Below are 24088 nucleotides of genomic sequence, written 5' to 3'. Positions count from 1 at the left end.
AGGGTCATTGGAGGCCATAGTTCGAGCAAGGTCAAAAGGGAAATAACTCTACAACCACTTCTCCACAATTGTACAAAATGGCCTCACACATCTTTCGGACTGGTCGAGCTGTTGCTGACAGGCTTTTATCTGTTCATGGGGCCAGGGTAGGTGTTCACGAATTATTATGAACCACATATATACACAGATTTGTTAACGTCAATAGTCTTGCTTCAGAAGATATTTATGGTTTGCTGCAGACTTATCATCCATTCGCAATCAATTTATGAGATATCCTTGGCAACTTCTGCTATCTGCTGTTTTTTCAGCAAGGTTGCTCAAGGTGTTCGACTCACCATTTCAGCCAGTTTCGTGTCTTGTCCGATTTTTTAGTATAACAGTTAACTTGTGAGAATAGATAGTAGATGGCACACCGGTTGAAAATGTTTTCTTCGTAAATAATGATGTCCCAGCAGATTAAACCCTTCAAGGTCACCATGCCATTACGGTTGTCTTCGTTTCTTAATTCTTTGAGTATTGACAAACCTCGAGGTTACTCATTGTCTTGTAAAGTGGTGCTTGACCCGTTGGTGAGCAAGGGATGGGGGGTTTGTTGGAAGCAGATTCAGTCTCTGTAATTTTGAAGAGAAATAAAAATAACAAAGCTGTTTCCCATTTTGCAGAAACTTTTTTTTTTTTTTTTTAACTATAGATGTTGTTTACTAGAGGTGATTCATTCCCAGCGCAATGGACAAAGCCAGATGTACTCTAGTCCTCAAGAACTGAGCTTTAGCAAATTTAGGTCTGGGTAACTTGAATCTGAAAAGAAATCTGGAAAAGCATGTGTTCTCATGTTCTCAAAGTGTACAACCTTTTCTTCCTTTCTTTTTTCTTTTTTTTTTTTTTTTTTTTTTTTTTTTTTTTTTTTTTTGTTTGTTCCATTACCAATATAATGTCTCTGCAAAACAGTTTATTTGGTTTGTTTTTCAGTAAGGGATCATAGTATAAATATACATTTGATTAAAATTTATTCATAATCTGAAATCAAAGGCACAAGCAGTTATTCAGATTCATCAAAATTCACAGAAAAAATGTGAAATATGTATAAAATATTGTTTTCTTTTCAGATCCTAGCTGAATAGGAAAAAAACTGATAACAAATTAGAGTGAGAAAGAACTTCATAAAAAGGACTGCACTGTATTTACTTCATGGATGGAAAATGAACATGGGTTTCATCACAAACCATTACCAGATTTGAGACATTGATATATTCTGTATAATATGGTTTCCAGTGGTACTTCCAGAATTTCACAGATCTATACTATTTCCATTTAAAGAAATATAAGTTAGAAGTATACATTCCCAGCATTAAGCAGTTGCAACACAACAGAAAAAAATGCACCTCTAAACAATACAGAATTGTTTGGAATGCAAAAAAAAAAAAAAATCCACAAGCAACACAAATTTGGTGCAAATAAGGTTTCAGCAAAATTGATTTTTTTTCCAAGCTGTCTGATTACACCAAGACAAATTATATTGTGTACAAATTACATCTCTTTCACTTTTTTTTTTTTCACACAAAAAAGACAAACTGTATAGAAAGTTACTTCCCTTCCAATTGTTTCAACTGGCCTTTGTAATACCCACTGACCTAAATCTGTCAAGTCATCAGGTTAAGGTGATAAGTCTTATGATGAAGTTATGTTTTTGTTACATTTGCAAAGATGCAGTAGTCATCTCATTCTGTAGCTGGAGGTTCTGCATAAGCAGAACAGAATGTGATTAATTTCATTAGATTGATCTTTTTGTTGTTATTTCAACTGACCTTTTAACATTGTTTGATTTCTCTCAGACAGGTTTTGATACATACTGCGGCCCAGTAATGGCCCTTTGCTGGACTACAACAGTTCAAGCAACATAGTTTGATTTGATCTATTCAGGGCAGGACAGAAAATGATTGACAAATGAAATGGTCATATAAAAATAGAGAGAAAAAAAGCTGTTTTCCATCTTGCTACTGACACATGAACATTGAATTAAATAGTGACGGTTCCTCTTCTCTGCTCCCTCTCCAAGTCCAAGTTATGTTGTTTTCTTTTGTTTTTCTTTCTTTCTTTCTTTCTTTCTTTCTTTCTTTTATCCCCTCCTTATTAATGTTACCTGCCTGCTTTTTTTGGGGGGGGTCTCTCTATCTGTATGTCCTGGACTTTAAATGCAATGTCTTTCAGGTAAGTATAATCTATTAGTAGACTTAATACTGTGATAGGCTGCTTAAACTTTAATTTTGGTCCATCACAGGCTTAGAGTTTATCTTCTTACTGTTTGTGAATGTGAATCTTAGATACAGGTTACCACAAGATCCTCATTATGTGTGTATATATGTATGTGTAAACATACCACATAAATATGTAACCAGATAACATGCTAAGTCAGTGTCCCATTGAAATGCACAGAGAGCATTAAACTTATTGAATTTCAGGGGGCATTGCTTTTTAAAACTCCGAGGAAGTGGGGACATTTGTCTCATTGGTGCATTTTGGACAGACACACACTTCAGATAACTTGCACAGACATGAATGCATTTTGACACAGAATAACACTTGACACTCACAACTCCTGCCTGCATCCACATGCACTGTGTTTAAGTTGTGTGTGTTTGTTTATGTGCATATATATATATATATATATATTATTTATTTATTAATTCATTTATCTGTCATTTTGTTCAGATTTATAGATGTGAATGAAATATGTTTGTAGTTAAAAATTATTTTGAAAGCCTACATCTCTCACTCTGCATGTGGGTTACCAATGAATCTGTTATACGATATTCCTTTTGCCACGCTTCCTCAGATCTCATCCCATTCACTACACACACACACACACACACACACACACACACACACACACTCACTTACTCTGTATGTATAGTTTATGCCTGTATTTCCCACCAGCTGTGTACAGTTGTCTTACACTATGACAGCTGTGTGGTTCAATGTCAGTGCACTGATACAGGTGGATCAGCTGCATTAAACTGATAAACACAAAACCCTGTAACATCTGTCGGGGCAGAGGGCAAGGGGGTTTTTGGGGGGATGCAAAAGAACACAGTTACATAACATATTATCTTAACCATTAAGCTCTTTAGGGCAAATAAGAATAGGCTGAACTGAAGATGTCAGCCCTTACCTGGCTTATGAATAATTTACCATCCCCAGATTTTTTTTTTTTAATTTCTAAAGTTGATTAAAAAGGACTAAAAAAAAAATAATAAAAAAAACTAAAAAAAAATTTACAGTTGGAAAATACATTTTTTTTAAAAGGCCATATATGCAAATAACACTGCAGAACTGACAGCTAGTGCCCATCCCAGTGATTTCAATACTACCACCAAATAACAGAGCAAAGCAGCACAGATGGTACATATATTAATAGACTGTGGAAAAGACTTTTTTAAGTGTCAAAGCTTGCTGGGGACAAAAAAAGGGAACGGACTGGGAAGGTAGAAAAAGCATATATGATCTTGAAAGAAGAAAAGATATTAAGAGAGCAACAGAAAACTGGAAATTTCTGGTACAGAATTTCTAGAAGGTTGGAATGCTATTCATACTGAAAGACTCTGGCCTACCCATGGGGTGTCAGTCATCAATATTTTGAAAGTCAAAACAGGCAGTGTCATTGTTTTTGTTGTTTTTGTTTGTTTGTTTTCAGTGCAGGTTAGGTCACTGACTGTTTAATTCGTGCTACAGGCAGTTTCTGTATTTTTTGTAAATACTCAGTGCAGTTTCAGTTTCAGTAGCTCAAGGAGGCGTCACTGCGTCCGGACAAATCCATATACGCTACACCACATCTGCCAAGCAGATGCCTGACCAGCAGCATAACCCAACGCGCTTAGTCAGGCCTTGAGAAAAAAAAAAGGTGAATAAATAATAGATAAGCTTACATAAATAAATAAATAGATAATAATTATAATATAAAAAAAGGTTAAAAAATAAATAAATTAGATAACAATGATGACTAAGTGCATGTTCAGTCATTATAAAGTTAACTGGTGCTACAGATAGTGTCAAGTCATTACAAAGTTAACTGGTGCTACAGGTGGTGTTCGTCACTCCAAAGTTAACTGGTACTACATGTAGTGTCAGTCATTACAAAGTTAACTGGTGCAACAGGTAGTATCAGTCATTACAAAGTTATCTGATGCTACAGGTGGTGTCAGTCATTACAAAGTTAACTGGTGCTACAGGTGGTGTCAGTCATTACAAAGTTAACTGGTGCAACAGGTAGTATCAGTCATTACAAAGTTATCTGATGCTACAGGTAGTATCAGTCATTACAAAGTTAAGTGGTGCTACAGGTGATGTCAGTCACTCCAAAGTTAACTGGTGCTACAGGTGATGTCAGTCACTCCAAAGTTAACTGGTGCTACAGGTGGTGTCAGTCACTCCAAAGTTAACTGGTGCTACAGGTGATGTCAGTCACTCCAAAGTTAACTGGTGCTACAGGTGGTGTCAGTCACTCCAAAGTTAACTGGTGCTACAGGTGATGTCAGTCACTCCAAAGTTAACTGGTGCTACAGGTGATGTCAGTCACTCCAAAGTTAAGTGATGCTACAGGTGGTGTCAGTCACTCCAAAGTTAACTGGTGCTACAGGTGATGTCAGTCACTCCAAAGTTAAGTGATGCTACAGGTGGTGTCAGTCACTCCAAAGTTAACTGGTGCTACAGGTGATGTCAGTCACTCCAAAGTTAAGTGATGCTACAGGTGATGTCAGTCATTACAAAGTTAACTGGTGCTACAGGTGATGTCAGTCACTCCAAAGTTAACTGGTGCTACAGGTGATGTCAGTCACTCTAAAGTTAACTGGTGCTACAGGTGACGTCAGTCACTCCAAAGTTAACTGGTGCTACAGGTGGCGTCAGTCATTACAAAGTTAACCAATGCTGCATGTGGTGGTCAGTACTACAAAGTTAACTGGTGCTACAGGTGGCGTCAGTCATTACAAAGTTAACCAATACTGCATGTGGTGGTCAGTACTACAAAGTTAACTGGTGCTGCAGGTGGTATCAGCCGGAGCCCCGGCTCTCTCACCTGCCACCTGTCAACAGCAGAGGCGACACCTGTCCGTCCACGAGTACCTGAGCATGGGGCTGCTGCGTGATTCAGGTGTGACCGTGCCCCGGTTCAAAGTTGCCACCACCAAAGAGGAGGCTTTGCAGTGTGCTCAGGAAATAGGTCAGTGGCTTTGGTTTCATTGAAAACAGTGTGTATCAGCATACATTGGGAACTTTACAATTATGTGCTCAAGGGGAAGAGTTTGCTTTTTATGTTGTTGTTTGTGAGACTTCAGAGTAAAATGCATGTAACCAGACAGAGTGGTGAAGTGATTAGTATTGTGGACTCACGACTCAGAGGATTTGGGTTTAGGTTCCATCAGAGGTAGGGATTTTTCAGCCAACTGCCAGCTCCAGTGCAGGGTTGAACTTGTTATAGGCTCAAATGGAAAGACTGGAAACACACAGTTGAGGGTGCATCTTTGGGATTGTTGTTCGTATTTCCTCACCCACACTGTATCTCACAAGCCGGGTTGACACTGGGATATATTGAGAAAGAAGTGTAGAGTACAGCGTTGTCGTGCGGTCACAAACCTAGGTGGATCCCCTTAGCAGCATTGTCATCATCTTGATTCATCATCAAATATAGAAGAAAAAATTGCTCCAAATGACATGGCCTTTCATGTCCTGCTCCATACTGATTTTGTTTTGATTTCCACTCCACTTCCAGCTAAAGTCCATGATGTTGAAAGATTTACAAGGGACTGATGGAGGGACGTGGTGTTTTGCACTCCCAGGGAGACGCTCAGTCTGTCTCGCTTTGCAGCTTAGCAATTACTGTTGTCAGTAAGGGGGGCTTAGAAGATGGCATTCCATGTATATTGAATCAGAGTAGTCACTACTGAACACCACCAAAGTTACTCTGCAGGAGCGATGGCATTGGAACAAGGCTTAATGCCACTGAACTGGGGCAGCATAAATAACCTGTAGAATGTATGCACAGTCACCTGTATATGACAGTAAAGCACATGCATGCACTTGTCTTTGCTTGCATGTATGTATGCACATACTGCAGCTGTATAGATTTGCAGTTGCACACACACACACACACACACACACACACACACACACATCTTCCACTTCCTAACCCCCCACCACCCCTATTTTTTTTTTTCCATCAGATATCACTCAGTGTAGACAGACATAAATCTTGACATCCCAACAGGCAAGCACAAATCAGTCATAACTGTTGTGAAGAACAAAGCTGCTTGCCACTGCCTGTGCAGGTGCAGAGTCCGGCGCGAAGGATGTGGTGGTGAAAGCTCAGGTGCTAGCAGGGGGGCGTGGCAAAGGTACCTGGGAGAGTGGACTGAAGGGAGGAGTCAAGCTGGTGTTTTCGTGAGTGTCTCTTCCTAACAACCTTCCCAACTGCCTACCTGCCTACCTCCTTACCTACCGACCTTTCTTTTCTCATGAGTTATATGCCTTGTGGTAGGACACCAAACTGAATCTGCTGTTCCAGTAACAAATAATTAAGAAAGAAGACCCCTTTTTTATTTTTTATTTTTTTCTTATCTTTTTTGTTTCAGTCAGTTTTTTGTTTAGAATAAGTTTTGGTGTAATATAATGTAATGTTTGTAGATTACCTTCTGGCAGTATTGCACAGATTCCAATAGAGTGTGCTTCAGGGATGCACATTCCATTTGTACAACGGTAGGACAGATATGAGCAGAAGATATTACGCTCTGGTTAATCATATGCTAAGACACTGGTGAAACTACTGTTATTGATGTTTAGTTAATGCGTTTCTTCCTCTGTTAATGTTTAGTTAATGCATTTTCCCCTCTGTTGATGTAGTTTTCATTTCAAGACATTCTGTATTATTTTCTCTTTCATAAGTTCACCAGTTGTATGTTGTTGTTTTTTGTCATTGCAGAATTGGCAGTTGATTTAAATCTTACCTTCATTGGCAGAAAATCTAAAAATAGCTGGTCCGGTATTTCATCTTTTGGAATATTACTAAGATCTTAATGAGAATATGGTTAAGCTGTTTTGTGTTTGAAGCAGTTGTTTGTTGTTGTTTTTTTAGTTCAGCAGTCCTATATGGCCCTGTGCTGCTGGCTGGGCGACAAGCAACAATTTCTAATGATGTGTGCAACAGCCAGATGGTTAATGCGTTGGACTTTCGGTATGAGGGTCTAGGGTTCAAATCCCAGTGACAGCACCGGGTGGGTAAAGGTGGAGATTTTTTCTGATCTCCCAGGTCAACAGATGTGCAGACCTGCTCATACCTGAACCTCCTTTGTGTGTATATGCATGCAGGAGATCAAATACGCACGTTGAAGATCCCGTAAACTATGTCAGCGTTCGATGAGTTGTGGAAACAAGAACATACCCAGCATGCACCCCTTAAAAATGGTATATGATTGCATACATGGCCTGGGTAAAAATGGTCACACACGCAAAAGCCCGCTCCTGTATACAGGTGAACATGGGAGTCACAGCTCATGAAGAAAGAAGAAAAATGTCAAGAAAAATGTCAAACACAGACACTACATGTGATTAGTGCTGCTGTTGGGTTTCAGGGCAGAGGAGGCAAAGGACATTGCAGGGAAAATGCTCAACCAGAAGCTGTTCACAAAGCAGACTGGGCAAGATGGTCGCATTTGTGAGCGGGTGATGATAACAGAACGACTGTACTCGCGGCGTGAGTTCTACTTCGCAATCACTATGGAGCGTAGTTTTGGGGTGAGTTATTCTATGAGTTTGTTCCTATCGCTATCCCTTCTTTTCACGACAGACTTGTTTCATTTCACCTCAGCAACATTTGTCTCCCTTCCATCGTACACCAGTTTGTTTGTTTCTCCCTTAGGAGGCAGGGCTAGGCAGTGCTGGCTTTGAAGTTTTGAGGGAGCTAGCTACCGCTAACAGGCAAAACAGTTCCCATTTTTGTTTGTTGATCATGCTCTTTACCTGCGTACTGAACTGACACTGTTATCGATCGAAAAAAAAAAAGAACCATGGAGCTAGAACAGGGGGTTAGAACAGGAGTCTGTTTACACTTTAGGCGTTTTAATACATTAAACTGGAGATCACAGAACTGACACATTTGCACTGACACACCTGTACTGACACCTGTATTGATATCACAGAGGTACTGACACTCCTGGTATAACACATCTGTACTTGGCATTCCGGAACTCACACACCTGTTCTGACAACACATCTGTACTGACACACCTGTTAGACACACTCATACTGACAACACACATGTATTGACACACTTACACTGACAACACACCTGTTAAGACACATCTGTACTGACACACCAGTCAGTCACACTCATACTGACAACAACAAAACACCTGTACTGACACACGCGTACTGACAACACACCTGTTAGTTTGAGCTGTATGTGCAGGGCCCAGTGCTGGTGGGCAGCTCTCAGGGGGGCGTCAACATCGAGGAAGTGGCGGCAGAGAACCCCAGCGCCATCATCAAAGAGCCTGTGGACATCATGCACGGCATCACCAGGGAACAGGCCCTCCACGTAGCCACGGAGATGGGCTTCAGTGACACATCGTTGGAGAAGGTGCATTGTCGTGTGTTCTGCTGTGGATTTTTTTTATGTTTTTTTTTTTGTTGTTTGTTTTTTGTCGCAGCAGATTTGTCCTCCTCCTCCTCGTTCGTCAGATGGATACTCCAGTCTCTACGATTCTTCTTCTGCTTCTTACACGTTCCCCAGGTCATGCTGTCGGATGGTCCATCCGGACTGTAGTGCGAAGTCTGCTGTCCTTTGCAGTGCAGCAGGTGGTTCCCCAAAGCTTTTATTGGAGTTCCACCACACAGGGCCAGGTTTTCCTCCTCAGTGCACCAAACGTTTGGCAGAAGTCTCCGCGATGAAGGCAGCCGTATGCTGCAGGTCTTGCTCACAGCTGTAGAGCTTCCAGGTTCACTGGAGTTAGGTCGGGCCAGTACCTCTTCCTAAGCACCTCATGGAGGGGGCAGGACTGCAGCAGATGTTCTGTTGTCTGGCTGTCAGTCCCACAGAGGCACCATGCTGAGTGACCAATGCAGTGTGTAAAATAGTGGTTTAGGCGGTTGTGGCCTGTCCTGAGTCTGAACACTGACACCTGTTCTAGCCTAGTCAGCAGGTAGTAGGGGTCTACCTTTTTGTGGTGTGGGTACTGTTGCATCTACTTCTTCTATTGTTTGGCCTTGATGATTGACCTATCCACCTGCTCTGGTGTAGTGCCTTCCTTTGCAAGGGAGTCAGCAGTCTCATTGCCCAGCACACTGCAGTAAGAGGTGATCCATTGTAGGACGACAGCATGGTTCCTGCGGAAGGAGGCAAGAGTGGAGCACAGGTCGTTTTATCAGTGTTTTTGTTGGACTGTAAGGCCTGCAGGACATCAGTCAGGAAAACTAGGTTGTGGACATCAGATTTCTGTGTGTGAAATTCAGGTTACTCTCCCTGGGGAGAGGGTGCCGCCACAGTGCAGTGCAACACCACTTGTGGCTTTTGGTCTGGAAATGGAATGGCAAAGTGGGGGAGAGGGGGTGGGGTGCAAATGGACAGAGAGAAGACAAGACAGAAATATTTGTTAACCCTTTCGCTGCCAGGAAAATAAGATTTAAGTGAAATCTATTTGCCAGGCAGGGTTTTTTCACAAAAAACGGGTATAAATTTTCAAAAAATTCTGTGCTCTTTGTTATTGGAGAAAGATCCATAAAAGTATATATTTTCTGAAAGGTAAATGAATAAAGAATACAAAACACATGATGTTTTCCCATTTTATATATTTTTAGTGACATGCTGTTGTTTTGAAATCAGTGTTTTGTTTTTTGTCACATTTTCAACTTGTTCATTACTAACATTAGTCAGGTATTTTGCACTAAGATGTATTTTCTGGACAAATGGATATATGCATACACAAAATCATACTAGAACAACCACAATAAAAAAAAAAAAAATTAAAAAGAGATAGATATACAATGCATTGTGACTTCTCCAAGTGATAATGTGGATGAGAGGCCACGCCCCCTCAGTCTCCACCCCCCTCCTCTTCACCCCTCTCACATGGTCTTTTTATCCAGTTCTCATCAGACCGCATTGGCGGAGTGCCAAGAAAATCGCTCACACTGTCCTGCTAATAATTCAGTCACTTTTTGTCGTCTGCTAAGGTTTGCACAGCCGGCATCACTCACTGATAATCGTATCTTGGCCATTCTCTTGATTTCTCCCATTATTTTCTATCAAATCGCCCTGTAAATGTTCATCACTGTCTTCTTTGAGTTTACGCTTCAATTCTTTCTGAGCATCAGCAAAAGAAAGCAATCTTGGTTGATTTAGTTCGCTACGATCGCATGTCTTGAGTACAGCGTCAGTCCGACATTTTTTTGAGTGAGCGAGGAGAGGAGCCAGGCAAACATGGGACAGTAACCCAACCAAAACGTTCAAATAAAGGACTGCCTCATGACGTAGATGGAGACTATAGCTATGAATAGATTCCAGAAAGATTCCCCAAGCTAAAGCTATCAGCATTTTTGTCAACGAGCTGAACGCATAGCAGGGAAAAGTCAGAATATTTCGATGATGAGTTATCTCGTCATTGTGGCAGCGAAGCATACATGCTTGCCATGACGAGTTATCTTGTCATATAGGCAGCCTAGAGGTTAATGAAGGATTTAACCCAAGCCATTTGCAGCTTTGCTTTTTTTTTTTTTATGCTGTCTTCACCCACAAGGAGGCATGGAAAGAAGAAAAAAAGGCAAGCAAAAAAAAAAAGGAAAAATATGTTAATATGCTAAAAAGAAAAAAAAAGTTTAAATTAATGTTTACACATATCCTAGAAGCAGAGAGGTGTTGAAGCAAAAAGTTTCTGATTGAAACAAAAATTGGGTGGGGTTTAAAATTTGTTGTTGTTTTTTTTAACGGGGTTTTAAATTTGTTATTAAAAACCTACATGAGTGTTGAAACTACTGGGAATGAGGCTTGCTCAGTGCAGCGATGCCTTGTGTGTGTGAGTGTTTGTGTAAATGAGTGTGTGTGTGTGTGTGTAAGTGTTCGTGTCTGTCTGATTATGCCCCAAATGTAACTTATCAGTGCTTGGAGATGAATTTCATCTCATCGTGGAATGTCCTTATCACAACGATTTATGACATGAATTGATACCCCAATGCTTTATTCATCCTAGGTCAGGTTATATGTTTTTGTAGACTTATGTCTTCAGAAGCAAGAAAACGTTTACTGTAGTTTACTTTCAAAATTTATGAAGGCAGTAAATCTACAATTAAAATAATAGATCTGTCTTTATACTTTGAACTTATTCCAAAGCAGTTTTAGATATTGTTTTTGTGAGTTTGAGAATTCTGCATGGTATTTGCTACATGAGTGTTGTGAATGCAGTCAGTTATTAGTTGTTTTCAGTTTTTATTTTGTTCTTTTGTTTGTGATCCTTCATACCACGAAAGGGTTGAAAAGGAAATTCATCTTGAAATCTTGTTTGTGCGTGTGTGTGTGTGTGTGAGAATGTGTGTGTTTGTTGTGTGAGTATGTGTTGTGTTTGTGTGTGTGTGTGTGTGTGTGTTGTCAGGCGGTGGAGTGCATCATCAGCTTGTACGATTTATTTCTGAAGTATGATGCCACCATGCTGGAAATCAACCCTATGTCTGAGGACAACACTGGAGAAGGTGAGTTGCATTGCTCTGAGTGGTTAAAGCAGTGGACTTTCAATCTGAGAGTCCCCAGTTCCAGTCTCGGTCACAGGTCCTGTTGGGTTTTAGGGTGGTGATTTATCTGACCTCCCAGGTCAAGATGTGCAGATCTGCTAGTGCCTGAACCTCCTTCGTGTGTGTACACATGCAGAAGATCAAATACAGATGTTAAAGATCCCGTAATCCAGTTGGCGTTCAGTGGGATATGGAAAACATACCTGTCATGCATCCTCAGAAATGGAGGTTATCTATATGGCGGGGATAAAAACTATCACACATATAAAAGCCCACTCGAGCATTCGAGATAACATGGGAGTCGCAGCCCACGAAGGAAGAAGCTCCACTCCTGTTTTACTGTAACAGTTCCTTGACCGCTGCTGCCATACAGGCTCGTCAGTGTAGACCTGTGGCCTGCGAGAAGATTGGGGTTATACAGATCAGGACAGTGGTCACCATTCTTTATTTGAACTCTTTCCTCTTGGGATTTTTGCATGCGTTTTGTTCAGCAGTTACAGTAAGTAAAGTACACGAGAAGCAGTCCTTGCGTTTCCTGTTCGAGCCACAGTGATTTCGTTTCATCAGGGCTCAGCAGTCAGAGGGTTAAGGCTGCTAATAGAAGGAGAAACACACACATGCACACCTGCAAGCACGTGCGCGCGTACACACGCACACACACACACACACACACACACATGCCCACCTGCATGCACATGCACACTGACATGCTTGCACACATGCATGCACACATACGCACACATACATATATACACAGACATTCGCACACGCCAGAACTAAAAAAACAGGGAAAGTTGCAACATCGAAAAAAGAGAGATTTATTAATTTATTAATGCATGTCACAGGCATGAGAAGAGTTTATTAGAAAGTTTCTGGCATTTTGAACTTATTATTTGCATGTATTTTATAGTTATAGTGGTTTGGATTTTTGTTTTTCTTTTTTTAAGTGGAGGGTGTTGTGGGGTGCTCTGTGTGTGATGGAATAGATCTGACACTGTACACTTTGGTTTCTTATTCATGATATTTTGGTTACTCTACAAGTGGTGTTTTTTGAATGTTTTTAACATTTGTGTTTGTATTGCTTTTTAGTAGTAGGAGTTGTTTTTTGTATGTTTTTTAACATTTGTGTTTGTATTGCTTTTTAGTAGTAGTGATCTGGTTTCCAGCTTATCAAGCATATTAATACTTCACTGACATTAGTCCAGCTGTTTTTGACAGTAGTTCTGTTAATCCTTTTGAAATCAGTCAGATTATATTCTGGGTCCTATATCTTATTGGCCATGTTGTAACAAAATCTCATTTCAAACCTGGTCTCAAAATACATCTGTACAAATCTGCTTTCATGGACGTCTAAGAGTTGTCAAGTGGTGTATGTGTGTGTATGTTTGTTTATTTATTAAGATGTCTTGCTTTTAACACATATTCTTGAACCTCTATGCACTTTAACATATGTGTGTGCGTGTGTATGCTTGCTCTGACAGTGACACATTCCATTTGTTTTGCTTGTAAATCTTGATTACAGAGCAGTGTGTTTTAAATTTTTGTAAGCATTTTTTAACCCATATTGATGTTCATTGTTTGTGCTAAGGAAGTAGAGCGCATTATAGATACTATCAAATGTATACTGAAGAAAATTATGCCAACATTACTTCTTCTTCTTCTTCTGTGTTCGTGAGCTGCAACTCCCACGTTCACTTGTATATACATGAGTGGGCTTTTACGTGTATGACCGTTTTTGCCCCGCCATGTAGGCAGCCGTACTCCGCTTTCAGGGGGATGCCAACATTACAAATGATCATAAAAGATCTCAAACAGGATTATTAAGTCAGCAAATATGTTGTTGTTTTTTAATGAAAATATACAATATAATTAATTTGTTCAGAGGTGGGCACCATTTGCATGCATTGTACAAGACTAAGCTTTGTAATTTCATAAGAAATCAATGATTTGATGAATATTTATTGTTCTGCCTTTGTTCTTTTCATGTTTAATGATCTATGGTCAGAGCAGTATCCTGTTTTTACATGCCATTTTTGTGTGAACGTTCTGTAAACCCATGTCTGAATAAATGTCTAATCAAAGATTGTTAGAAGAAAACACCCATTATTATTATTGATACTCACTTGTTTCTGTCTGGTGTAGTGTACTGCATGGATGCCAAGATCAGCTTTGACGACAATGCAGCATACCGTCAGAAGGAAATCTTTGAAATGAGGGACTGGGCGCAAGAAGACCCGCGAGATAAAAAAGCTGCCGAAGCTGATCTCAATTACATTGGCCTGGACGGCAGCATTGGCTGTCTGGGTAAGTCACACAATATTTTATATATGGGTCCTTCATGTCAATGCAATTGCCTTCACCTCTGCACCCCATTTGGCTTGTTTAAATCAGCTTCAGACCCACTGTCTCTGCATTCCAAGATTCAGACACTCCACTGTCGGCTGCTACTGGAGTGGAGTGATAGCCTAGAGGTAATGCATCTACCTAGAAAGCGAGAGAATCTGAGCATGCTTGTTCGAATCCCGGCTCAGCCGCCAATATTTTCTCCCCCTCCACTAGACCTTGAGTGGTGGTCTGGATGCTAGTCATTCAGTTGAGACATGCACTTAGCACACGTAAAAGAACCCACGGCAACAAAAGGGTTGTTCCTGGCAAAATTCTGTAGAAAAAATCCACTTCGATAGAAAAACTAAATAAAACTGCACGCAGGAAAAACACAAAAGAATGGGTGGCGCTTTATTATAGCGATGCGCTCTCCCCGGGGAGAGCAGTCCAAATTTCACACAGAGAAATTTGTTGTGATAAAAAGAAATACAAATACAAAATACTCTGAAGTCATTCTTGGAATGAGCATGGTGATTTTTAGATTTGGAGTGGCTGATAATTGAATGTCATTTAAGTACCACTTGCGCATGCCAAATTCTGTTTGAAGCCAGTCAAGGGTCTTGAAGTCTTGAAACTTCTACTTTTGTTTTTGTTTTCATGGGGTTGTTTTTTTGTTTTGTATTTTGTTTTGTTTTGTTTTTTCAAATCATTGTAGTTTCTTCAAATCTAGACTTAAATCTTCCTCTTCAAAAATAGAACTCCCTCTCTGGATACGTAAGCACTTAATCCGTCTGTGAACACGATTCAGCATATTATTAAATGTTGCTATTAGGCAGCAGTTTTGGCTGCTTGGGAAAGTCACACAGTATCATATTGTGTCGGTCTAGATGGACAGTGAAAGATGTTAGAATAATCTAACCAAAAGGAAATTAAAGTCATGGTTGAGTGGATACACATGATTCTACGCATTCACAGACATTTAACGGCACAGTCAGGCAGGATGAAAACGTCAAAAGAAAAACAAAACAATCTGTAAGAAATACATCATTTAAAACCCACTGTAACCACAAAAAGGTTGTTTTATTCATCGCTTTAAAAGAATAAGAGTACTCTAATTAAACCATGCCCATCTCAGGATACACACCAGAAATTAACATCCCCAGTCACGTAGACTTCACACAGAGTTAAGAACCACATCATGAAGGCTTGTATGTTTTCAAAAAATGTTAAAAAGTCAAGCTTCATATGATCTACAACTGACCTTACGTTGAACACACAAACAGCTGTTTCAAACACATCTACACCATGAACAGCGAGACAGATTCTTTTGAAAAATGGATGTAAAAAATTATCAGTTATTCAGTGGGTGGATGGGTCTGTGTGTTTGTTTTGCGTTTTTTGCTGTTGTTGTTTGTTTGGGTTGTTGGGGTTTGTTTTTTTGTTGTTGTTTTATTCATTATAAAAAATGGAAGTGCATTTACAAGAAAGCACTTCATGTTTTGAGTGGTTCTCATTGTATTTGTATTTGTATTTCTTTTTATCACAACAGATTTCTCTGTGTGAAATTCGGGCTGCTCTCCCCTGGGAGAGCGCCTCGCTACACTACAGCACCACGCATTTTTTTGTATTTTTTCCTGCGTGCATTTTTTAATATTTTTCCTGTCAAAGTGGATTTTACTACAGAATTTTGCCAGGAACAACCCTTTTGTTGCCGTGGGTTCTTTTACATGTGCTAAGTGCATGCTGCGCACGGGACCTCGGTTTATCGTCTCATCCAAATGACTAGCGTCCAGACCATCACTCAAGGTCTAGTGGAGGGGGAAAAAATATCGGCGGCTGAGCCGTGATTCGAACCAGCACACTCAGATTCTCTCGCTTCCAAGGCGGATGCATTACCTTTAGGCTGCATACTTTGCTGTTTGCCAAAAATTTAGCATCAGTTTTCCATGCCCCGAAGAAGAAAACTGTAAATTCCCGAGTGGTCCTTAACTATTTGTGACCCCTGTAAGTTAACCTGTGAAACAAGCATATAACAACAACAACAAACTGTCGTTATAAACAGTGAACGGAGCCGGGCTGGCTATGGCCACCATGGACATCATCAAGCTTCACGGCGGTTCACCTGCCAACTTCCTGGACGTGGGGGGCGGAGCTACGGCACAGCAAGTGACAGAGGCTTTCCGTCTGATCACCTCCGACAAAAAGGTAGAACTTTTAGGGGATCGGGGAGGGGAGGGAGGGTGCGATGGGGGGGGAGGGTGTGGGGGGGTGCGACATGTGTTTGGCGCTGCGAGTAGATTTTGATAGAAGCTGCTGTTGATTTTTTGTTGTTATTGTTGTTGTTGTGGTTTGTTTTGTTTCCTTATTTTTTAGTTCAATCTGTCTTACAGCCGAGTACTGCTCAGGCACTACCACTGCATGTATTTTCGAACCTGTAGATGTAAAGGTAGGTTTAACAACCCACTGGCAATCTGCCCGTAAGGTCAAGTTGTTCACGGCTGTGGTCTTTTCCATGGAGGATGGTGTGGTTGAGGCATTAGTCCTTGTTTTCCTGTGCGGCTGTAGTCCTGGCTGGCTGTCAGAGGGGGGTCCTCGCTGCGTCCAGGTTGTTGTCGGGGGGGAGGGTAGGTGAGGGGGGGGGGGGGGGGGGGGTCCTGGACCTGTAGCTAAGTGATGCTTGGATATTTCATCTCAGTCAAACTGGTTTTTCATGGTTTCAACCATGTGTTTATAAAATTAAATTTCTGTGCAGCTGTCAAGCATTTCAAGCTACTTCCGTTTTGTTCTTTCTGTGCTTTCTATCATCATTACTGAATGTATTTTCTTACACTTGGACAAGTACCAGACAAACAGTTTAGTTAATCAGATAGTGATTTCAATCTTGAAAATGATTTCTTAGAACAGACATTGATATATGTTAGCAATATGTCAACGATTGATAACACCGTTTCATGTTTTTTTCTGATGGATCAGACTAAAAATAATTGCTGTGGAGTTAGAATCTCCCAAGCAGGTAAGAATTACCCTACAATCCTCACAGTGCTCTTATTGTTCTTATTTTCCTTTTTTTTTTCACGTACAGAATTGATGGAAAGATTCAAGAAATTATCCCCCATATATTGTTTTTATTATCCCAGTGCTATAAGTTACTACTAACCTGCATGTACTGGGTTATGAAAACTGTTGAATGAATCTGCAACCAGGGGCTAGCTAGATTTGTTCCACTATGCATTACTTTGTCATTGAACAACAAGAAATTCCTTTGCAGATGCTGGAAGTTTTAAAAATTAGCATCCACATGTGTGTGTGTGTGTGTGTGTTTGTGCAGATCCAATCTGAGCAACAGATCTGACAAACCTTTCTTTTTCAGGGGGGACATTGAACATACATCCTAACATTTTTTGTTAAAAATAATGTGTGTGCTTATACAAGAGAGTAAGTGTGTGTGTATTTTTGCGTGTGTTTATTCAAGAGTGTGTGTGTGCGTCCATGCGAATTTGTGTGTATGTTTCCACTGGATTTTTCCATTTCAGGTGAATGCAGTCTTGGTGAACATTTTTGGGGGCATCATGCGTTGTGACATCATTGCCCAAGGCATTGTGACAGCGGCATCTGAACTCGACATGAAAATTCCCATCGTCGTCAGGTTACAAGGTCAGTCATTGTCAGTGGACCGACGTTTCAGTGACTGATTTACATATTCCAGGAAACTGCTAACAGGAGTTGAAGAGATTGCTTGTCTAAAAATGAAAGAATTCCTGCTTCCCAAACCTTCCCCCAGCAAGATTAGAATTTGGAATCATAAAAGGTTGGCAGCAATGCATCTCCTGCTGTGTGTTCTGGCATGTATGAATGTATCTTTCTGCCCATTCAGAAGTGTGTCCAGCAGTGTTTTCTGTTGAGAAGTGTGTACAATGGTGTTACCTGTTGAGAAGTGTGTACAGTGTGGTGTTACCTGTTGAGATGTTACCTGTTGAGAAGTGTGTACAGTGGTGTTATTTGTTGAGAAGTGTGTACAGTGGTGTTACCTGTTGAGATGTGTGTACAGTGGTGTTATTTGTTGAGAAGTGTGTACAGTGTGGTGTTACCTGTTGAGAAGTGTGTACAGTGGTGTTATTTGTTGAGAAGTGTGTACAGTGGTGTTACCTGTTGAGATGTGTGTACAGTGGTGTTATTTGTTGAGAAGTGTGTACAGTGGTGTTACCTGTTCACAAGTGTGTCCAGTGGTGTTACCTGTAAGGAAGTGTGTACAGTGGTGTTACCTGTAAGGAAGTGTGTCTAGCGGTGTTACCTGTTCACAAGTGTGTCCAATGGTGTTACCTGTTCACAAGTGTGTCCAGTGGTGTTACCTGTTCACAAGTGTGTCCAGTGGTGTTACCTCTTCACAAGTGTGGCCATTGGTGTTACCTGTTCACAAGTGTGGCCAGTGGTGTTACCTGTTCACAAGTGTGGCCAGTGGTGTTACCTGTAAGGAAGTGTGTCCAGCGGTGTTACCTGTAAAGTAGTGTGTCCAGTGGTGTTACCCGTAAGAAAGTGTGTACAGTGGTGTTACCTGTTCACAAGTGTGTACAGTGGTGTTACCTGTTCACAAGTGTGGCCAGTGGTGTTACCTGTAAGGAAGTGTGTCCAGTGGTGTTACCGTTTCACAAGTGTGTCCAGTGGTGTTACCCGTAAGAAAGTGTGGCCAGTGGTGTTACCTGTTCACAAGTGTGTCCAGCGGTGTTACCTGTTCACAAGTGTGTCCAGTGGTGTTACCTGTTCACAAGTGTGTCCAGTGGTGTTACCTGTTCACAAGTGTGTCCAGTGGTGTTACCTGTTCACAAGTGTGTCCAGTGGTGTTACCTGTTCACAAGTGTGTCCAGTGGTGTTACCTGTTCACAAGTGTGGCCAGTGGTGTTACCTGTTCACAAGTGTGTCCAGTGGTGTTACCTGTAAGGAAGTGTGTACAGTGGTGTTACCTGTAAGGAAGTGTGTCCAGCGGTGTTACCTGTTCACAAGTGTGTCCAATGGTGTTACCTGTTCACAAGTGTGTCCAATGGTGTTACCTGTTCACAAGTGTGGCCATTGGTGTTACCTGTTGACAAGTGTGTCCAATGGTGTTACCTGTTCAGAATTATGTCCAGTAGTGTTACCTGTTCAGAAGTGTGTACAGTGGTGTTACCTGTTTGCTGTGCTACTTGCAGGCACCAGGGTGGATGACGCTAAAGCCATCATAGCTGCCAGCACCATGAAGATTCTGGCTTGTGATAACTTGGACGAAGCTGCACAAATGGTATTATACCTGTCTCTGTCTCTCTGTCTCTGTCTTTTTATTTGTCTGTCTGTAAGATTCATCCAGTTGATGTCCAGCTGGCTAGGTGGAACGATTGCTGTACCTGTCAGACCTCTGCTGTCTTAACCCTTGTAGCCCTGCAAGGATGACAGCTTGTGGCACCTTCTCCCGCATTGAAGGTTTTAACAGTGATCTTTAGATGACTGAAAAATTGAAAGAATGACACTTCACGTAGTTCACTCACACATTATCTTTAATTAACTGTGAATGATTACGATTGATCTGTTATTCATTTGTAGGATCGAAAGAACAGCATACATCAGCGAACAGTTTGTTTAGTTCAAGTAGTGAAACATGACTTTCTTGCTATGATCTTGAACAAACTGTGCACAAGAGAGTGTCAGAAAGTGCTCAAACTGCACTTCAGTAAGTTGCTGAGAAGTGTATCCGAGAGATGTGTTCCTTCCTTAGTTGCTCACACAAAGTAGAAAGGTTTGAAAAGCCAGTTTGGTGAATCTCATGGTTAACTCTCGTAACTAACGGAAGCAACCATCGTTAAAGAGACAAAACAGATATGAATGTGGGAATTCAGGTTCGTTCCTGGTTGCTGCGTTTCCTTGGACACAATCACTGTGATGCTGAATGTGAATTTTTTTTTCTCCTCCTGATCCACTAAGCTCTAATCTTGAGCAAACAGGATCAGTATTTTTATTTGTACTAATACAGAATGCCAGTAATCACTTCTGAAAGTTTCATTATCAGTGGCTAGAAATTCCCAGAAAAATTTTACTTGTCCTAGAGACAAGTAGAGGAAAAAGAAAAAAGAAAAAAAACTCCTTTTCCCCCAAAAATTTCTACCTGTCCTCATCATTCGGATGAGATGATAAACCAAGGTCCCATGTGCAGCATGCTTTTAGCACACGTAAAAGAACCCACTGCAGCAAAAGGTTGTCCCAGGCAAAATTCTGTAGAAAGATCCACTTCGATAGGAAAACAAATTATAAAAAAAAAACTGCAGGCAGGAAAAAATTACAAAAAAAATGGGTGGCGCTCTCAGTGCAGCGACGCATTCTCCTTGGGGAGAGCAGCCCGAATTTCACACACAGAAATCCGTCGTGACAAAAAAAAGAATAATACAATACATATCTAAAGAGACCGTAAACTACCTGTGATGCAATGACAAGTCAGCTGACATGTTTCATTACGTAAGTCGTGTTTATGTTTGACAGGAAAAGATGATATAATTGTTTTTTAATTGAAAAGGTTGAATGTCCCATAGACTTTTACAGCCAACTGGGCTGTGAATTCATATTCACTGTGTCTAGCGCTCGGTGTAGAAAGGTAGAGCCCAGTCCTCTACAACTGCCGTTTTAACCTTCCCCAACCAAGTCTGGATGGATACCCATTTACACAGGGGTGGAATGAGGGAAATCGGACCAAAATGCCTTTCGTTACTTTCTTACTAACAGTAAGAAAAAAATAAAACAGTTCCGAAGAGAAACCAAGTCAGACCTATCGTTTCCATGTTGATAAGTTTTATTCGTAGAACACACCCTTTTTATTTTTCAAACGTTTTTTTGTTGTTGTTGTTGTTTTGTGTTGTTGTTGTTGTTGTTTTTTTTTGGGGGGGGGTTGTTTTTGTTTTTTTCAAAATTTTCCATTCTAAAATTTACAAAACATATACACATCCAGATAATTATACACACAAGAAAAAGAAACAGAAGGAAAAATGATACTGGGATATATGAAAATTTTCATTAAAAGGAGGTAGTTATTAATTGAATATAAAAAAAAAAAAATAAAGAATTTTTTTAAAACATACTCACAACCACACACACATATATGCATTTTTTCACACACACAATTACACTATGATCATGCACACATAAACATATACATACACATACTCGCCAGAATTTGATAAGCTTGATGAATTGGGGGTTGCCATTTACATTGTCATAAGACTATGTATCGTCTTGTACTGTGATGTAAAATATAGACCACATCTAAATCAATATTGTAATTGTACATCATGCAGTTAACATGTATTCATCACTTTAGTTTGTATCTATAAACATGGCTTTATATGGAGACCATATATTGATAAAATCATTATGAGTCAAGTTTTTTCGGGCTGCATATTCTTTGATTATATATCTGTATTTCAGTTTATTGTTAAAACCTTGCAGAACAGGCACAGTTTTGTTTAACGTGCATTGGTACATGCATTATTTAGCTAACAATAAGATGAAGTAAAAGGTGGTATCGATCACTATATTTTTATCAAGTCCCAAGTATAACTAATGGCTCAGTTATATGTATTTTTGAATGTTTGGACATCTTTTACTGTCTTTCATTGTATTACAAAAACTGCATATATCACTGTTAATTACCCCCATCTCTTTTAACATAACATTTGTTCCCAGACACTTGTGTATAATTCTGAACTGGAACCATTACAGTTTTACATCTGAAATCTTACCAATATAATAAAAAAATAAATAAAAACTTCTTTTTTTTCCAGTCACTTACAACATTACGTCATAGAACACAGCTTGTCTGAGTGGAAAGGGGAGGAGGGGAGTGCGATCAGTCTGCACTGAAGCTGACAGCTTTGTCACCCTCCACTGCACAATGTCTAACATTAGTTGCCCAACAGACAAGTAGAGAGAGAGCACTTTCACTTGTCCACCACGGGTGATATTCAAGAGACCGTTGTACCTGCGGGTAAAAGTAGATCTACATGAGACAAGGCAAACGGGCCTTGTTCATGTAGATTTACCAGCAGGTACACCTTTACCCACCATGGTCTCTTGAATACCACCCCAAAACTAAGGTTTAGTTGTCCTGGACAGTCAACTGGGTGGGTATTTCAAACCCTGCATGACTCCTTGTCTTGTGGTGTTGGGTTTTGTGTGTGTGTGTGTTTGTGTTTATATTTTTTTCTAGCCCTTTCAAATGGACTTTATGTCAGGGGGAAGAAAGGGGAAAATGGTGTAAACTGAATAAGTATCTCGGCTTCCTTTTGTTTTTTCTTCTCATTTATTTTCTTTCTTTTTTTTCTTTTTTTCTGTTTTTTACCAAAGTGTTCTTTGAGTTTTGTCCATTAATATGACATTAATTGTGAAGATTGTTGTGTCTTGTGTACTGATATTTCACGCTGAGGAATAATATGGTGAACTTTGTTTTACAGGTGGTGAAATTATCAACCATCGTAAATCTGGCTCGGGAGGCTTCTGTGGATGTCAAGTTTGAGTTGCCTTTGTAAGATAAAGACTTCAGTTCATCAAGGAAATTTATTTCCCACTACTCTACCCTCTCTTGTATATTATAGATGATAGGTTTGTGAAGATGTGTAGATACGTCTTTTTTTTCTGAGAGACAGTGTTGATCCCAATCGTGTGTGTATGTGCACGTGACTGGAGGTTTTGAGTGAATGGTACTGTACGAAAGGTAGAGTTAATGGTCAGCAAGCCCACTGTGGGGATTCTTTAGAATATTGGGGGGGAAAGAAAGAAACGGTATAGAAATCCTTCCTGCCGACAGAGTTCTTTTGAGCAATAAATTATTTGTGAAGTTTGGTCAGCAGAAGACAGTGTGTACTGTGGACAACATGGCAGGCATTGTGATTTACTCAGGATTATAGTAGTCAGTACCCCTTTATTGGGGCAGTATTATACCCCTTTACACTAACATCATCTCTCTCTCTCCCTCTCTCTCTCACACACACACACACACACACACACATTCATGTACTCTCACACACATTCGCATACACTAAGGAATCACTGTGATTTTAGTTAATTAATTACGCCCTTCTCCCCCAAAGGAGCATAGGGCGTCATCAACTCTTCTTGGTGACACAGTTTGGGTAAGAGAGAGATCATTTTATTGGTGGAACAGTTTTGGACAAGAGACAGTGTATTTCATCAGTAGGTGCCACAGAGAAGCCAATAGATGTATCATTTTATTAGTGCTGTACTTGAAAGTGATATCTGCAGTGTGTGGAAGCCTTAATTACATATCCACAGCAGAAATGTTTACACCAAAAGCAAATATGCCCGTAAGTTGAGAACTGCCTTATTGGTTTGTTCATTCGGATGCTATTCAGTACATAGTGATGTGTTTTCTGTCATGAGTTTTTATTCTTGTTTTTGTAAAGTCATTATTGTATCTTTTGTTCTTTTGTATTTTGCATTGTTGTTTTCAGAGTAAAAGTGATAATCTCATTTTCCAATATCAGCTTTTAAGGTGAAACAGAAAGACATCATATTCCATGTTTTGGTGAAGAATATTTCGTTTACCAGCGATGAATTGCTGCAGTTTTTATTTCCTTGAAGACTTGTTTATTACTTCATTGTTTGTCAGTATCAAGAGGAGTGTCTTCACTCACTGTTTAGATGTGACTTGTGAAGGGGACAAGCTTAGAAATAGTGGACCATTATTATCATCCTAAAGAACGTTCAGTGCTAGTGAGATTTTTGTGCTTTTATGAAATGCACTGTTATCTGTTTACTGTTCCAATTGTAAAACTTAAAAGTAAAAAACAGGACTTTTTTTTTCCTTTCTTTATTCTTTTGAAATGATGAAAGTGAGAATAAATGGGTGTTTTTCATTGTCCCTAGAGTTTGCATGCCAGGTCTAGCAAGGATTAAACATAAAGATGTGAAATTTTGGTTTCTTCCACTGGAAGAGTGATGCTGAATAAACATGTTTTGATGATCA

At 40.1% G+C, this 24088-nt stretch overlaps 1 protein-coding gene across 1 annotated transcript; it reads left to right on the top strand.

Annotated features, from left to right (window-relative positions):
• LOC143289163 (succinate--CoA ligase [ADP-forming] subunit beta, mitochondrial-like) lies at nucleotides 1-24088 on the top strand. Its single transcript, XM_076598066.1, has 11 exons — nucleotides 1-146; nucleotides 5041-5215; nucleotides 6321-6432; nucleotides 7620-7782; nucleotides 8456-8626; nucleotides 11631-11727; nucleotides 13909-14070; nucleotides 16154-16296; nucleotides 17625-17745; nucleotides 19275-19363; nucleotides 22557-24088. The coding sequence occupies exons 1-11, from the start codon at nucleotides 78-80 to the stop codon at nucleotides 22629-22631; spliced, it is 1377 nt and encodes a 458-aa protein (XP_076454181.1). The 5' UTR covers nucleotides 1-77; the 3' UTR covers nucleotides 22632-24088.

Source organism: Babylonia areolata, chromosome 13 (genome assembly GCF_041734735.1).
Source record: "Babylonia areolata isolate BAREFJ2019XMU chromosome 13, ASM4173473v1, whole genome shotgun sequence".
Lineage (NCBI taxonomy): Eukaryota > Metazoa > Mollusca > Gastropoda > Neogastropoda > Buccinidae > Babylonia > Babylonia areolata.
Note: the sequence above shows the minus strand (reverse complement) of the source record. Positions and strands in the feature narration are given on the sequence as shown.